General features: G+C 48.7%; 1 protein-coding gene across 3 annotated transcripts in view; it reads left to right on the top strand.

Moving 5' to 3' along the window:
* ALOX5 (arachidonate 5-lipoxygenase) overlaps positions 1–17,025 on the top strand; it is a 77,721-nt gene that overhangs the window by 22,431 nt on the left and 38,265 nt on the right. For all 3 annotated transcript variants that reach the window (XM_055345014.1, XM_055345015.1, XM_055345013.1), the window contains exons 4-5: positions 7,392–7,514; positions 16,748–16,854. In XM_055345014.1, coding sequence (XP_055200989.1) covers positions 7,392–7,514; positions 16,748–16,854 — 230 coding nt within the window. The remainder of the gene's footprint in view (positions 1–7,391; positions 7,515–16,747; positions 16,855–17,025) is intronic.

Genomic DNA, 17,025 nt, shown 5'->3' with positions numbered 1-17,025 from the left:
ACGACGAATACCCACCATTTGCTTCGATGTGGATGGAACTGGAGGGTATTATGTTGAGTGAAGTGAGTCAGTCGGAGAAGGACAAACATTATATGGTCTCATTCATTTGGGGAATATAAATAATAGTGAAAGGGAATAAAAGGGAAAGGAGAAAAAATAAGTGGGAAATATCAGAAAGGGAGACAGAACATGGAAGACTCCTAACTCTGGGAAAGGAACTAGGGGTGGTGGAAGGGGAGGAGAGTGGGGGGTGGGTGTGACTGGGTGGCGGGCACTGAGGTGGGCACTTGATGGGATGAGCACTGGGTGTTATTCTGTATGTTGGCAAATTGAACACCAATAAAAAATAATTTATTATTAATAATAATAATAAATAAATAAAAACAAACTACCACCCAGGGTTTTGAGAGAATTAAATAGATTAAACCATGAAAATTCATAGAAATAGTTTGGGGCACATAGAAAGCCCTTGATAAGCGTTGGCTAGTTTTATATCATATTTACATATTTTCTTGGAGCTGTTTCCGGACTTTTTGTGTTAGTCTGTTTTTCTTTCTGCAACTCAGTGCCATCTTTTGAATATTATATCTTTCTAATATATGTTAATAGCTCTGTCATTCTCTTTTAAAATTTTCATGATGAGCATTGCTTTGAATTACATATAAATGTGTTATGTACTGAATGACATTCAGCCCTCCCCGCCCCTGCCTGAGAACACAATGTGTCTTTCCCTCCCATCTAGGTCTTATGGAATGACCTTCTGTAGAGTTTCTAATTTTCTTCTTGCAGACTTTTCTCCTCCCTGGGTACTTTATACAAGGGAAATTATAGCTTGTACCATGCTGAGCGGGATATTCTTCTAGTTGTAAATAAATATTGCTGGGATAAAGATATATTCATTTTTAAATATTTTGTATTGACAACTTACTAAACTCTTATATTGGCACTAATCATTTTTTTAAAGATTTTATTTATTCATGAGAGACACACAGAGAGAGAATGAGAGGCAGAGACACAGGCAGAGGGAGAAGCAGGCTCCATGCAGGGAGCCTGATGTGGGACTCGATCCCAGGTCTCCAGGATCACACCCTGGACTGCAGGCGGCGCTAAATCGCTGAGCCACCCGGGCTGCCTGGCACTAATCTTTTTTGTTAGTGGGTCTTTTTAGTTACCTAGTCATTCGGTCAGATTATCTAAATGACGATAATTTTGTCTGTTATTTTCCATTATTTACATCACTGTATTTTTTTCCTTATTTCATAACTGGAATTCCCAAAACAAGTAATAGTAGCAATGATGGTTTTGATTTTTGAGAAAAGCCTTTGATATTTCTGTTAATTTAATATTATACTTGCTATTGTTTTCTGATGAACACTTTTTACTATATTTCAGAATTTTGTGGTTCATTCTAATGGTTTAGACTGAATTTGTTCAGTTAATTTCCTCAGAAGAGGTTTGGGGGTAATATAATACCTGAATGGATGCTTGTCTCTACCTCCCAAAAATTCTCCTGCCCTCACCAATTATTTGATGATATAAGAGGCTTAGATGACGACCTAAAAAGAAGTCTGTAAATACTTCACACTGTCTCCTCATTTTCAGTATAAAATGAGAAACCTAATGATAAATCGATTATTTTCTTCTTCCAGAAACTTGTGAGCTTGTGAGAGCATCTTTCTCCCGCTCCCCCTGTCTCCCCCTGCTCCCTCTCCCCTTCTCCCTTCTCTCCACCCCCACCTCCTTTTGTCTTTCTGCCCCACTCCACGCTCCCCACCAACACACACACACACACACACACACACACACACAAACACACATCTTCCCTCTCTCTGGCATTTTAACACTTAATCAGTATATAACTATACATGCCCTTTTTCCCTTTTCTTTTCCACCTGGGACTTACTCAGAAAATTGAAGTCTTTTCAATTTAAGAAAGTTTTTCTCTTATTTCTGGATTTTTGGTTCTCCATATATTCCTCCCGCCCTTTTGGATCTTAGTCTCTGCATGTTAAATCTTCTATACCTACCTTTCATGTCTCCTGTGTTGTTTTTTTTTTTTAATTTTAATCCCAAGTAGTCAACATACAGTGTCATATTAGTTTCAGGTGTACAATATTCAGTGCTTCTGCTTCCATATAACACCGAGTGCTCATCACAACAGAGTATACTCCTTAATCCCCATCGTAGTTTCCATTTCTTTGTGGTTTTGTTCTGTATTCGTGTTACATTTTCTTCCATTTTGCACAGAGCAGTGCCTGGCACCTGACAGGTTCTCAGTAACTAGTTATTGAATGAATACATTTTGTCCAGGAGACAAAATTAGATCTCACAGGAACTATTCTCTTTTCCCATTTCTCTATTGAATTTTCAATTCAGAAATCATGTTTTGTTGTTGGAGAAAGTCTTTTAACTACTTCCTTTACTCACATCTCTTTAACATTTCTCCTTTTTTCAAAGAAATTAAATGTCTTTTTTTGCTTCTTCTTCCTTCTGCCTGGTTGTTCAACTTGGTCTTCCTCGGTGGGGTGTGATTTTTTTTTTCTTTGCCTGTTTATCGGAGAACATGAAGGCCTTTGGCCCCCATGCAGGTTAGCCGCGGTCAGGTGTTTCAGGTAGCAGTGGCCTACAGTGGGAGGGACACAGGTGTTGGTGGGAAGCTCACAACTGTGCTGTCTCCATGCACTCAGAGGCCATAGTCTCCTGACCACCCTGGCCGGGCACTTTCATCCATCAGTGCTGCCTACTCAGGAGGTGGGGCAACAGCAGTGAGAGACAGGAGTTCCCAGGAAATGAATTTTCTAAAATAAGGGGGGAAAACATCAGTAGATTAGGATGTTGTACACTTGTACACTTGTCTCCATTGTATTCTGTTAATGTGGTATTAAATCAAATATAACAAATATAGAAGATTTTCTTAGAGTCCAGGAAAATGGAATCTTATAGGTAAACCATCAATGAGAAATGGCAGTGCTGCGAGACAGAAAATGCTTTTCAAAATGCATTTGCTCTGATGGATCATATCCAGTTCCTATTTGGCTCTTGTGGTCCTAATGGAGTCCTACTGGACCAATAGGACTGCACAAAAAAGCCATAGGGATTTTTGTGACAGTAAAAGGCAAGATGAAGGCGGGGCAAGATGGAGGAAAAGTAGGGTCCCCAAGTCACCTGTCCCCACCAACGTATCTAGATAAATTTCAAATCATCCTGAAAACCGATGAATTCAGTCTGAGATTTAAAGAGAGAACAGCTGGAATGCTACAGTGAGAAGAGTTCGCGCTTCTATCAAGGTAGGAAGATGAAAAAAAAAATAAAAATAAAAAAGGCATGGCGGGGGGTGGGGGGTGCGAGGAGCCGGGCTAAGGCCGCTGGGCGAGAGCCCCCAGGACAGGAAGGCCCCGTCCCGGAGAAGCAGGAGCTGCACCAACCTTCCCGGGCAGAAAGGGGCTCGCAGGGAGCTCGGGCAGGACCCCAGGAGGGCGGGGATGCCCTCGGGCTCCCAGGGGCACTAACAGACACCTGCGCCCTGGGAGAGCGGCCACACGCTGTGGGCCAAGCTCCCTAAAGGGCTGGAGGGCGCGCCCGGCTGGGCCTGGGAGCAGCTCCCGCGGTGGCTCCACACGGAGGGGGCTGCGGCCCCGGGAGCGCGATTCCAGCACTGCAGGCCCCGGGACCCAGGGCGCTGGACACAGCCCAGGATCCGGCGCTCACCCAAGGACAGGCAGAGGCCAGGAGGGCAAAGGACAGCAAGGACGCTCCCGCCCCGAGCTGAGCAGGGCCAGGCTCTCATTCAGAATACAAGGAGAGATAAAGAGCTTCCAAGATAGGCAGAAACTGAAAGAATATGTGACCACAGAACCAGCTCTGCAAGAAATATTGCAAGGCGGACGCTGTAAAAGAAAGAGGAAGCCCAAGGACGAAGTCAAACTCTCCCTCTTTGCAGATGACATGATACTGTACATAGAAAACCCAAAAGCCTCCACCCCAAGATTGCTAGAACTCATACAGCAGTTTGGCAGTGTGGCAGGATACAAAATCAATGCCCAGAAATCAGTGGCATTTCTATACACTAACAATGAGACTGAAGAATGAGAAATTAGGGAGTCAACCCCATTTTCAATTGCAACCAAAAGCATAAGATACCTAGGAATAAACCTAACCAAAGAGGTAAAGGGTCTATACCCTAAAAACTACAGAACACTTCTGAAAGAAATTGAGGAAGACACAAAGAGATGGAAACATATTCCATGCTCATGGATTGGAAGAATTAATATTGTGAAAATGTCAATGTTACCCAGGGAAATTTACACATTTAATGCAATCCCTATCAAAATACCATGGACTTTCTTCAGGGAGTTGGAACAAATCATCTTAAGATTTGTGTGGAATCAGAAAAGACCCCGAATAGCCAGGGGAATTTTAAAAAAGAAAACCATAGCTGGGGGCATCACAATGCCAGATTTCAGGTTGTACTACAAAGCTGTGGTCATCAAGACAGTGTGGTACTGGCACAAAAACAGACACATAGATCAATGGAACAGAATAGAGAATCCAGAAGTGGACCCTGAACTTTATGGTCAACTAATATTCCATAAAGGAGGAAAGACTACCCACTGGAAGAAAGACAGTCTCTTCAATAAATGGTGCTGGGAAAATTGGACATCCACATGCAGAAGAATGAAACTAAACCATTCTCTTAGACCAGACACAAAGATAAATTCAAAATGGATGAAAGATCTAAATGTGAGACAAGATTCCATCAAAATCCTCAGGAGAACACAGGCAACCCCTCGTTGAACTTGGCCACAGCAACTTCTTGCAAGATACATCCATGAAGGCAAGAGAAACAAAAGCAAACATGAATTACTGGGACTTCATCAAGATAAGAAGCTTCTGCACAGCAAATGAAACAGTCAACAAAACTCAAAGACAACCTACAGAATGGGAGAAGATATTTGCAAATGACCTATCAGATAAAGGGCTAGTTTCCAAGATCTATAAAGAACTTATGAAACTCAACAGCAAAGAAACAAACAATCCAATCATGAAATGGGCAAAAGACATGAAGAGAAATCTCACAGAGGAAGACCTAGACATGGCCAACAAGCACATGAGAAAATGCTCCACATCAGTTGCCATCAGGGAAATACACATCAAAACCACAATGAGATACCACCTCACACCAGTGAGAATGGTGAAAATTAACAATTTAGAGGATGTGGAAAAAGGGGAACCCTCTTGCACTGTTGGTGGGAATGTGAACTGGCGCAGCCACTCTGGAAACTGTGTGGAGGTTCCTCAAAGAGTTAAAAATGGACCTGCCCTACGACCCAGCAATTGCACTGCTGGGGATTTATCCCAAGATACAGCTGTGAAACGGCAGGACATCTGCACCCCAATGTTTATAGCAGCAATGTCCACAATAGCCAAACTGTGGAAGGAGCCTCGGTGCCCATCGAAAGATGAATGGATAAAGAAGATGTGGTTTATCTATACAATGGAATATTACTCAGCCTTTAGAAACAACAAATACCCACCATTTGCTTCGACATGGATGGAACTGGAGGGTATTATGCTGAGTGAAATGAGTCAATCGGAGGAGGACAAACATTATATGGTCTCATTCATTTGGGGAATATAAAAATTAGTGAAAGGGAATAAAGGGAAAGGAGAGAAAATGAGTGAAAATATTAGTGAGGGTGACAAAACATGAGAGAATCCTAACTCTGGGAAATGAACAAGTAGTAGTGGAAGGGGAGGTGGGTGGGGGTTGGGGTCACGGGCATTGAGGGGGGCACTTGGCGGGATGAGCACTGGGTTTTATGCTATATGTTGGCAAACTGAACTCCAATAAAAAACAATAATAATTCAAAAATAAATAAATAAAATGCAAGATGATATTAAAGGGACTCCAGGGCAGCACCGGTGGCGCAGCGTTTCAGCACTGCCTGCAGCCTGGTGCATGATCCTGGAGACCCAGGATCGAGTCTCACGTCGGGCCCCCTGCATGGAGCCTGCTTCTCTCTCTGCCTGTGTCTCTGCCTGTGTCTGCCTGCCCCCTCTCTCTCTATGAATAAATAAATAAATAATCTTAAAAAAAACGGACTCCAAACTTTTTTATGACCTCAACTCTTGGTGTTTTACTTTCCTTACATAAGAGATATTTTTTTTAAGCTTTTATTTATTGTTTCACGAGAGACACAGAGAGAGAAGTAGAGACATAGGCAGGGAGAAGCAGGCTCCCTGCAGGGAGCCCGATGTGGGACTTGATTCCCGGACCCCAGGATCACGACCTGAGCTGAAGGCAGATGCTCAATCACTGAGCCACCTAGGCATCCCAAGGGAGATTTTAATAAAAGGAAAATAGGAATACAAAGGGAAAAGCTGTTAACCAGATTGTAAATTTTGGTTTTTAAAGAAATATGAGATCATTCTCCCTATGCTAAAGAGACAGTTTTGGTTAGTTTGGGTTTTGCATAAGCAAAGAAAGAAAAGTTTAAGAAAAAAAATCTTTAAGTAAAATTTAAGGAGCACCTGGTGGCTCAGTTGGTTAAGCATGATTTCAGCTCAGGCCATGATCTCAGGGTTGTGGGATCCAGCCCCGTGTCAGGCTCTGTGCTCAGTGGGGAGTCTGCTTGAGAGTCTCTCTCTTCCTCTCCCTCTGCCCTCCCTACCCCATGCTCACAGGCACATAGGCACCTCTAAAATAGTCTTTATTTAAGAAAAGTAAAATTAAAAAAAGATGTAAGTGATCAATGCTGCAGGATAAGTTTCAAGGACACCGGGACCTTAAATTTTTGGCATGGCCTGTCTTTGGGGGAAGCTATTTTGGTTATAACAGTGACTAAGCCTACCACTAGCAGTGGTCTGTGCCTGAAGCTCCTCATCGAACCACCCTGCTGCCCTGGACATGACCCTGCCCCCATTCCCCACATACCAAACACAGTGCAGCTGTGTGTTGACTGAGCAGGGGGCATACTAGCTGTCCAGGTCAGCCCAGAAGTGGGGTAGCATCAACCACTTCTACCTCCAGTGATCGTCAAGGCTTCTCTATGCCAGGGGAGAGATTGCAGTTGGGTGAGGTCTTCTGATGCTTCCTTTCGGCTTCTTTTTGTACACTGGTAAACATCGACCATTCACTACTCCTCTGCCGTGAGCCCAGTCTCAGGTTCAGGGGACCTCAGACCTCCTACTCTGATGCTCTGGGCACAGCAAAGCAGGCTACTGCCAGCCCCTGGGAGGGGTCCCAGTACTTCCCAGGATACACACTCAGCTAGAATGCATTGACCTGATAGAAGACACATCCTCAGACCAGTTGAGCAGCCTTTAGTCTCAGAGGGCTAACCCAAAGGCCAAGCATTTGATGCAGTTTTCTTCTTTTTATTCATGCTCAGGTGGATGGAGTGGAACCCTGGCTTCCCTTTGAGTATTGATGCCAAATGTCACAAGGATTTACCCCGAGACATCCAGTTTGATAGCGAGAAGGGTGTGGACTTTGTTCTGAACTACTCTAAAGCGTGAGTTTCCAAGAACCTAAGGATGCTGGGCAGCTCCTCCAGGGGCTGGGGCTGCGAGTGAGATCCTCACTCCTTTCTCGGGGCAGGGGTGGGGGTGCTTTGGATGAGGAAGCAGCTCAGCTGGGCACCTCTTTCCAAATCATCTGACTGTATCTTGGCCATGCTGGATCCTCAGTGTACAACCACAGGTTGGCCTGTATCTAAACAAAATTAAAACCTGGATGACTCCAGACACCAAACATAGCTCTGTTGTCAGCCCAAAGTAGAGGTCTTTACTTGAAGTGTCCCATCCCCACCCATATCTCATCCTCCCATGGCCAATTCAAGGGTGGATGGGGCCCAGGCTGTACCTAGATAGCAAAGCTCTGCAGGAAAAATGGCCACCATGCCTGCGCTGACCACTGACACCCATCCCCAGGCTGGCTGTCACAGCAACCCAGTGAGCCAGGCATGGTTATTATTCTCACTTTGCAGTTGAAGAATCTGAGGAATAAGGAAGTCACAGAACTTGTCCAATGGCCCTGGCTGATAAACAACAGAGATATGAGTTCTGTGCTCCTTCTTTGTGATTGAATTACTGCAGGGCTTTTACTGAAACTCTTTGGGTGCTCGTTAAAACATATGGAGCCCCAGAACCATCCCAGGGCCAGTAGAGGAGACTTTGAGCTGTGTCTTGACACTTTAGGGAGTTCTCACACCAGCATCTGCAAGGCCACTTCTACATATATTCTCAAAGTCCCCTGGGGGCTCCAGTGTGCAGTCAGGGTTGAAACCATTGGCCTCCATGCCTCCCTTGGCCTCCCCCTCCACCCAGTTGCCTGTGGGGTCATGTCTATCTCCTGGGGTCTCAGGATGCATGTCTCCCTCAGGTTCTGTCATCCCTCCCTGGGACATTCAGAAACATCCTTCTACCTGCTTCCCCAGGATCCATCCCACACAGCAATTGGAAGTTCATTCTCAAGTGCACACATAGTTTGCTGGAAGTTCCCTCTACAAAGGCAAATATAATTCTTTTACTCCCCTTCTAAAATCCTCCAATGATTACCCCAACTATGGGTGAGAGCCTGCACATCTCTGCCCGGCTCACCTGCCTTCCCTCTTGCTCCCAGATGCACAGGACACTCCAGCCATGTGTGTCAAGAACTAGTTAGCAAGGCATCTTCATGCCCTTTGTCTTTGCATGTGCCATTCCCTCCACCTCAGAAACCATTCTTCCCTTCTTGGCCTGGCTAAATACAATTCATCATTTTTCAGGACCTAGATGAGGTGGCCCTTCTCCCAGAAGCTCCTAGAAGCCCCTGGACCTGAGTGATGTCTCCTCCCTTATGCTCCCCAGTACTGGCCACACAGGCCACCATTTCTCCAATGATACCATAGCCCATCCTTCTCTACATCTGCCACGTAACTTGGCCCCTTGAGTTATGGAATGTTTGGCAAAGGAACATAGCAAAGGAATCTTTAGATGGGCCCTCAGCCCCTCCTGGTACAGCACAGCTGAGCAGGCCAGCTAAGCCCTACCTCTGCTGGCTGAGGACCATGAGGTTCTAAGAAGGAAATAAGAGATGTGCTCTCTGCATTTGAGGGTACATCCTGAGTCAAGGGGACTGGACCTCAGCGAGGTAGCTCAATGTACCCCATACCCTGAGGAGATGAGGGGCAGATGGGAGAGGCCTCTGGGCCAGTGGAAGGTAATATTAGGGAAGCTAACTTCTCAGAGCCTCAGTGTCTCATCTGAAGAATGAGACCACAGATCCTACCCAGGGTTGTTGTGAGAATATAATGAGGCCACATAAGTCAACCCCACACAGAGAAGGTTCTCCCTCAAAACAGCATTAGTTTCCATCCATTCTTAGTAATGGGGTCAGGCCAGCCAGGACCCAGGTCTCCATCATCACATACTTGCTCCCTCAGATTGGCCTCTGCCCTCAAGGACTCACAGAGTATCCTTCACTTTGTCTGGTGTTATCTTGTTATGGAACCCAGGAAGTCTTCACAGCAGAAAGGCATCTGGCCTGGCCTTGCAGCCAACCAGGCAGACAGAGGCAGGGGCCTAGAAGAATGGGACAAGGATGCTCTGGCAGAGGGGGTAGCTTATGCAAAGGTCAGTTGTGGCTGGGCCTTTTCACAGAATCAAGTGGCTTGTAACATTTCCTGGTATTGAAGGAGGAACAGCTTGTGTGTTTAGTCACCACTTGTGTTTACAGACTAGAACTTGATTGCAGGAAGTTGGTGGGCTGATAAGGGAATGTCCCTTTAAAGGAAATTGAGAAAGAGAGCTTCCTTCCTAGTAAGGTAGAACAGTGCAGAAATGTGACTGAGCTCCAGAGGAGGTGACCAGCCTCGCACCAAGACCAAGGTGCTCAAACCTTCACCTCCTGTGCATTTCCCATCAGATGGAATCAGGTGGAGGCTGCTCCTTGAAGGAGCACCCTTCTCCGTGAGGTCACCAGGGACACCTCACTGTAACCACAGATGGCTACCTAGGTAGGCAGCATCAGAAGTGCTGCCACAGTCTGCCCGGACTCCTCCAGACCTGCATTTGCAGAGTTCAGGGAGATGTGAGAGCTTGGCTTGGCAGCCTCCAAGGGTCAGATGAGAGGACCCAGAGGTGGTGAAGGGAGTGACCAAAGAGGGACTAGGGGAGTGAGGAAGGAATGCAGGTTGTGGTGTGGATGGACCTGGGATTCAGGTCAAAATTAGGAGGCACTGAGGCATCCTTGACCTATGCATCTGGCTGATTGGGGAAACAAAGTGGTCATTACATAGGGCAGCTGGGGAAGGAGTGGGGTAGACAAGCCCAGCATGGGGGTCTCGTTGAGGTTAAGAGCCCCGTGTAGCCTCTGGTGATGTCTTGCAGGCTCAGGCCAAGGGCCAGAGATCGTGTACTGGGGAGGGCCAGGAGGGGTAGGACCATAGCCCCTTGGCCATAGCCCCGATCACTGCCTGCTCCCAGCCCCCTACACAGGTCACTGCTGCTAGTTGAAGGCCAGACAAAATCACATGTGTGGCTCCTTGAAAGGAGTTGGTGGTGAAGAGAAGGCTCAGGCGCCTGAGATGCTGAAGAGCAGGAGCCTAGAAGGGACGGAAGGGATGACACTGGTTGGGGGTAGTTCCAGCAGAGAAGGAGGAGGAAAGCAGGGAAGCAGCATAGTGAGGCCCATGGTGGGGCCTTTCATTTCTCCAGAAACTAAAGCCATGAGTTCTGTGCAGAAAGAAGACCCCATTCCCTCCTACTACCACCCCAGCTCAGAAACAAGTTGGCTGCAAGTTGGCTGCACATCACCAGAATACTCATAGATAATAGTGTCCTCCCCCTTAACCTAACAAATGCCATCCAAAATCCCCTAATATTGGAAGTTTTAAAAACTATCTCCTGCTTCTTCCAACTGATGTCTGCATGTCTGTATATTAACCCTGTTTGCCTCTATCGAATTTTGTTAGACAGTCAGAGATGCATCCCATTGGAAGATAAATATGTTGGGAAATGTAGAGGAGATATTCCCACCTAAGTTAGACCTGAGACATTTTAGTTATATTTGCTAAAGTAGCATTTTTGTGTGTGTAGTTAAAAATGGGTCATAAAAGAAGACATAACACAAAGCATTAAATATGGTTTCCCTATAAAAGAGCTTGTTCTGTGGTCAAATTACTTTGGAAAACATTGCAACCTCATCAGAATCCCCTGGAGAGCTTGTTAAAAATCAGGATTTCTCGACCCATTTCTATAGTTTCTGATGCAGGAGGGCTGAGGCAGGACCTGATAATCTGCATTTTAATTCCAGGGGTTGCTGATGCTGCTGGTCTGGGGAGCATACTGTGAACCCCTGCCCCCCAGGATTGTAAGGCCTTGAGAAACCCTGGCATAAAAAAAATCTGCTTAATATCCCTGTGCTCTCCCATCTCCTCAGACTGGCTTTCCTTTGTGGGCTGGAGGCCTCCCAGAGCAGGTGGCCCTCGGGGGACAGGAGGCAGAACCTTTCCGTCTTCTTGGCTTCCCTGTGTCCTTCTCTGCCCTTTACTTTAGCTCACCTGCCATTTACGTAGCACCTGCTGGATGTCTGGACCCTAGAACTCTTGTAGGTACCAGCAACCCTTGCCTTTTCTTCTCCTGTGCCCCTCCCCCACACTTACCTCAAGCCTGCCCTGGGAGTAGAAAAAGAAAATACTGATTTCTACTATGAAACAAACTCAATGAAGGAAGGTGCAATTTTAACTGAATGTGGCTCTTTTGGCAAGGTTTATTCTAGGGCAGCTGGGCTCCTCCAGGATACCGGGCAGCTGCTCCAAGCCTCCTTGCTTAAGACAGTAAGGACAAGCAGCCAGGCTGCCTGGTGAGGGAGTGTGGGTCCAGACAGCATCTCTCAGACATTCACGTGCATGTGGGTCCGCATGAGACATTGGTAGACACAAGTTCTGATCATTGGGTCTGAATGGGGATCGAGTGTGTATTCCCAGCAAGCCCCCATGTGATGCTGGTGCTGCTGGTTCCTGGACCAGACTCAGAATAGTGAGGTTGTATTTTGCTTTCTTGGGAAAAAAAAAAAACATCTATTGATCTCTTAGAATTATAGCAACAAGTATCAACCCATGATTCATCACCCTTTAAAAACTAAAGGCTGCCTATTTAGAGCCCAGCAGCTAGGGTTGATAAAAATTCTAGCTGTGTCATCTTGGGAGAGTCTTTTCAGTGTCCTGACCCTGAGTTTCCTCCCTACGATATGAGGCTGATGATGCCTAGCTGCTGGAATTGTTATGAGATTTCCATGAACTCACCTATGCGATGCCCCCATGGTGATGTCTGATATGCCATAGGCGAGTTCCCTCTAGTGTATCCATTCTGGGTGCTTGGGAGGACTCTTTCCTCATTCCTGAGCCCAAGGAAGGAGCCCAGCTGGGAGCTGCCTCCTCAGGCACTGTCACTGCCCACTTGCGAGCTCTTCTGGGCTTCCTCTATGCCCGTGCAAGCAGGGCTGGGGGAGCTACTGCTGCTCCTCCTTTAACAAATGTTTATGGAGCTCCTGGGGGTGAGGTCCAAGATGAATCAAAAGTGGCCCTCTGGTCCCAACTCCAAGAAGCTCAGAGTCTAGTGGAGACCAAGTTGTAGATAGCTGCATACAATGGATACTACATACAATGGCATGTAGTAGCTCTTCCCTAGGGAAGGGGTGCTGGGGGAACTTGAGGCAGGGAGGAAGTAACTCTGGGGGGCGGGGGACAGCATCAGAAAAATGCTTTCCAAGAGAGAAGATGCCCAACCTGAGTTTTGAAGGATACATAGGAATTTACACTGCTTGGAGGAGTGGAGGGGATGGCATTTTAGGCAGTGAGAATTCTGGTGAGCCAGGGGACCAGAGTAGAAACCTATGTGGGGAAGAGGGGCTGAGGCTATCAAGACAGGAAGGGGGCAAAGAGCTCAGCCTCTACCTGGCAGGGGGTGGAGGGGAGTAGGACCATGGTGGTCCAAGAGGCTCAGCATTTTAATGTCAAGAAGAAAGGAGTTGGTTGTCAGATGCACTAGAGAAATCAGGGGAGTTTAGAGTCGACTATAGGGCCCTTTGGATGCAGCCACTAAGAAGTCACTGGTGCCCTGGATGAGAGCACTTTTGGGGGCAAAGGGGACAGGAAGTAAAAAGGAGTAGGTAGGTGAAGATTCTTCCATGAATTGGGTGTGAAGGAGGAAAGAGGAATAGAACAAGAAGCCCCAGGGAAAGGAGGGGGGTAAAGTGCTGCGCTGCAGACAACCAGCCTGTCTGCTGGTTCCCCAGAATGCCAGTGCCGAAGGCTGCAGACTAATATTAACAGTGAGTGACGATTATGGCACTACTTGCTAATGTTTGTTGAACTCTTCTTATGTACAGAGTCTTCTGAACATTACGTCGACTCTGTGAGGCAGGGACTGTCATTGTGCCCATTTCACAGGTGAGAAAACGGAGACACAGCAAGATCAGGGACTTACCCAAGGCCACGTGTCTGGGAAGCAATGGGGCTGGGTTCTTAGGCCAGGCCCTTGACACCTTGTGCTACCAGCACCATCTCAGCTGCCATCTTTCAGGGACTCCCAGACGCATCCAGTCTTGGGCCAGACGCCAGCACTTGGGTGGGGGAAGAGGGAGAGTCCAAGACCCCGGGTCCAGCCCCCTAGTGGTCTGATGGGGAAAAGACACCCAAGTGCCCAGCAGCTGGCTCTGGGTGGACAGTTCCAGAGAGAACCCTCCGCCCCAGGGCCTCGCTAGCCTGTGCCCCTGTAGCCCACTCCATAGCGTGCCACTCTGCCCATGGCTAAACCTAGTCCTGCCTGAGGAAAACAGACTTGTGGCTGAGGTCAGCAGAGAGACCTTCCTCATCGAACCTCCAGGTTTGGGCAGTTCAGTTTCCATGCCACTTCTGGGTAAATCTGGTAACTTGTTTCGTCTCAGCTGCCTGCTCTGGCTGGGATGAGGCCAGCCCTCCTCAGTAAGCTTTGCCTCCCACTCCAAACAACAAAACTGTGAGGTGGAAAATGGAGAAGCTGCTAGAAGGAAAGGAGCAGGGGAAGCAGAGGAGGCAAGGGCTCAGCCCTCTCGTGGCACAGCAAGCAGCCCAGTGCACGTCCCTGCCTGGCTGTGTGACCTTGAATGAGCCAGGTGCACTCTTGAGGCTGCAGGTTCCTCTTCATGCAATAACAGATCCTTGGTCCCAATATTCTAGTTGTCTATAAGCATGTAGAAATATTTTGCCTCCAGATGACATGCAAATATTTTCCTCCTAACTCCACTTCTTCCTGAATTGGTGGCTTCCTCTGAGTACCGCTATACCCCGCCCCCGTTTTCATGCCAACCTTTCAAGGTCAGAGAGACCCAGCTGGGGAGACGATGAGCCAAGGACTATGACTCACTCTCGGTTCCCCACAAGGACCTCTTTCCTGGGCACCATTTGGCACTGGGCTTGGGGTGGGGAGGGCGGGGGACTGCTGAGACCGCTGAGACCTGGGAAGGCCTCTCCTCTCCCAGAAATGAGTGTTTTTCCACACCCAGTCTGAAGTGGATGTCACAGTGAGGCTTATTCCTCTGGTTTACCAGTGGTTTCTGTCCCGGGAGGCTCAGCTGACAAGGGAGGTGGAGGAGGACAGTGGATGCTGGCAGAGGAAGGGGTGACAGTCCTGAAAGGCTTAGCCAGGGGCCTGCCTCACTGTGGTGAGGCCCAAAAGCATGTGTGGAAAATAAGCAGTCGTGAAAAAAAAAAAAAAAAAAAAAAAAACAAACCAAAAAAAACCCAAACGTGTGTGTCAAAGCTCCTCCTTCCTGGAGAGGGGCTAGGGTAAAAGTGTTGACGGTACCAGCGGGGCCTGGAGAACCAGTCCAGCATCATTCTCCAGCCCCGAGGTGCTGGGCACCTGCTGAGTGCACCACACTGTCCAGGCTGCACTCCAGCACCTTCCAAGCACTACTGCCTCTCGATAGCCTGCAGGCAGCCGCTTCATCCCACTCACAGAAGAGAAGTCCAGGCCCCTAGGGATTCCCAGCATGGGCTCCTCCGGCTCCTGGGAGGTGGGGGAGGGCTGGTGCAGAGGAGAAACATTTGCTAGAGGGAGGGGGGACCATCTAGCAAAAGGGGAGTCATAGGTGTCATGTTCTGCCTCACGTGCCTTTCCTGTGTCTGGCAGGGCTGGGAGGGGCCCCTGCATTTCCTGCTTGCCTGCTAAGTCCCTGCATTCAGCCACTCAGACTTGCTGCCCTCATGCCTGCTCCCAGGTCACTTCCCTGGGATGAGGCAGCCACATGTCCTCATCAGCCAGGTCCGCTTGGGACAAAACACCCAAACCTCAGTCCTTTGATTCTGATGGGAAAGGCTTGAGGTGGCTTTGGAACTCACACACCTTCCTGCAACAACACTCAGGCCCCAGCCAGCACCTCCCCTGTCCCCCAACCGCCACGCCATCCCCCCCAAGGAGCGGGTCCCAGGACAGCCCTGGACCTGCACAGGTTAGGGCTGCTTCCTCTGGGCAGGGTTAGGTCTGCTGGCCCTGCTGGGGAGGTGGCTGGATGGGGAGGGGGGTCTCCTGCCCCAGGTACCTGCTGTCCCTCCCAGCGATCCAGGCTGCCCGAGCCACCGGGAACCTGGAGGCCTAGGCTCAGCGCTGAGCATGCGGACTCAGCCCGCCCTCCTGGTGCTTCAGGCAGAGGCCAAGAGCCACATGCGTGGCTTTGTACAGAATCTGCCATTGGCGCTGCTGAGACAGTGTCATGGGGCAGCCTGGTCTGGGCAGGGAAGGAGCAACTTCCCTGAGGTCAGGGGAGGACTGGGGGCACTCTAGGCAAGCCCTGCATATACACTCAACCCCAGAGGCTCAGGAGGAGAAGAAAGGAGCACAGGGCATTCCAGGCAGAGGGAGCAGTACATGCAAAGGCACGTACGAAAGGCAGCGCAAGTAGGGGGCTTGAACTCTGGAGTGGGCAGTGGGGATGAAATGGGATAACTGCCTGGTACCCTCAGCTGTGGGTGTGCCAGACTGAGGCAGAGGGTGTCACATGAGCACTGGCTGGAATTTCCTAACCTCTGTCCTGTACCTTGCTCGAGTTAGGAGGGAAGTCTGGGATACCTCTTTCACGATTCCCTACCTTTCCCAGGCCCATCCCACAGTTACCTCCTCCAGCAGGCCCCCAGGATTGCTCAGACCACTCAGATCTCACTCTCTAGTGCCTGCAGCCTGCATTTTGAATTTATCACGCTTCTGTCCTGGCTTATTTTGCTACCCCGCATAATGAGCATTGGGAAAACTATCTCCCTCAGCACCAGGCACAGAGTCAGGATTAGGCAGAAAGTAGATAAGGGATAAAGTCAATCAAACTGCAAATCCTCTAAAACTCCAGGAGACTAGCTAGGGTAGCTGCACAGCAGCTAGGGCACTCTGTGCCTGGAAGCTTGCACCAAGCGGGGGCTGCAAAAGTTTGATGAATGAATGAAGGTGTGGATGAAAGCAGGCATGGATGGGGTTGGAGGCCCTATAGACTGTTCTCAAGGGCAGTAGTCAGGTTCCTTCACGGGGAGACGCAGTAGGAAGATAAGCACAGGTGCCTGTCTGTGTCCTGGTTCTTCAAGGCCCATCAGCTGTGCCCTCACAGCTGTCCTGGGTTCAGCTACCTGTTGCCCAGGGGGTATTCAGAGGCCTCAGGAGACACAGGGTGAAGGGGCTTTGGAGAGGGGGGGCAAAGCCAGGATGAGTGCAAGTGGGGATGTGGTCTCCTGGCCTGCAGGATGGAGAACCTGTTCATCAACCGCTTCATGCACATGTTCCAGTCTTCTTGGAGTGACTTCGCTGATTTTGAGAAGATCTTCGTCAAGATCAGCAACACTATTTCTGGTGAGTGTGCCTTGGGGTTCTCTCGTGGTGCTAGGGAGACTGGCCTGGGAACTAGCCCACCCCTCCACCCCCCACTCCAGTGTGGCAGCAGGCTCAGCAGGCCGGGCCGCCCTGGCCTCCCCAGCGCCCACAGCACCCTGCTGATCACCCTCACGCCCAGAGGCCTCTCCT

The sequence above is a fragment of the Nyctereutes procyonoides genome, unplaced genomic scaffold (assembly GCF_905146905.1).
Source record: "Nyctereutes procyonoides isolate TBG_1078 unplaced genomic scaffold, NYPRO_anot_genome, whole genome shotgun sequence".
NCBI lineage: Eukaryota > Metazoa > Chordata > Mammalia > Carnivora > Canidae > Nyctereutes > Nyctereutes procyonoides.
Note: the sequence above shows the minus strand (reverse complement) of the source record. Positions and strands in the feature narration are given on the sequence as shown.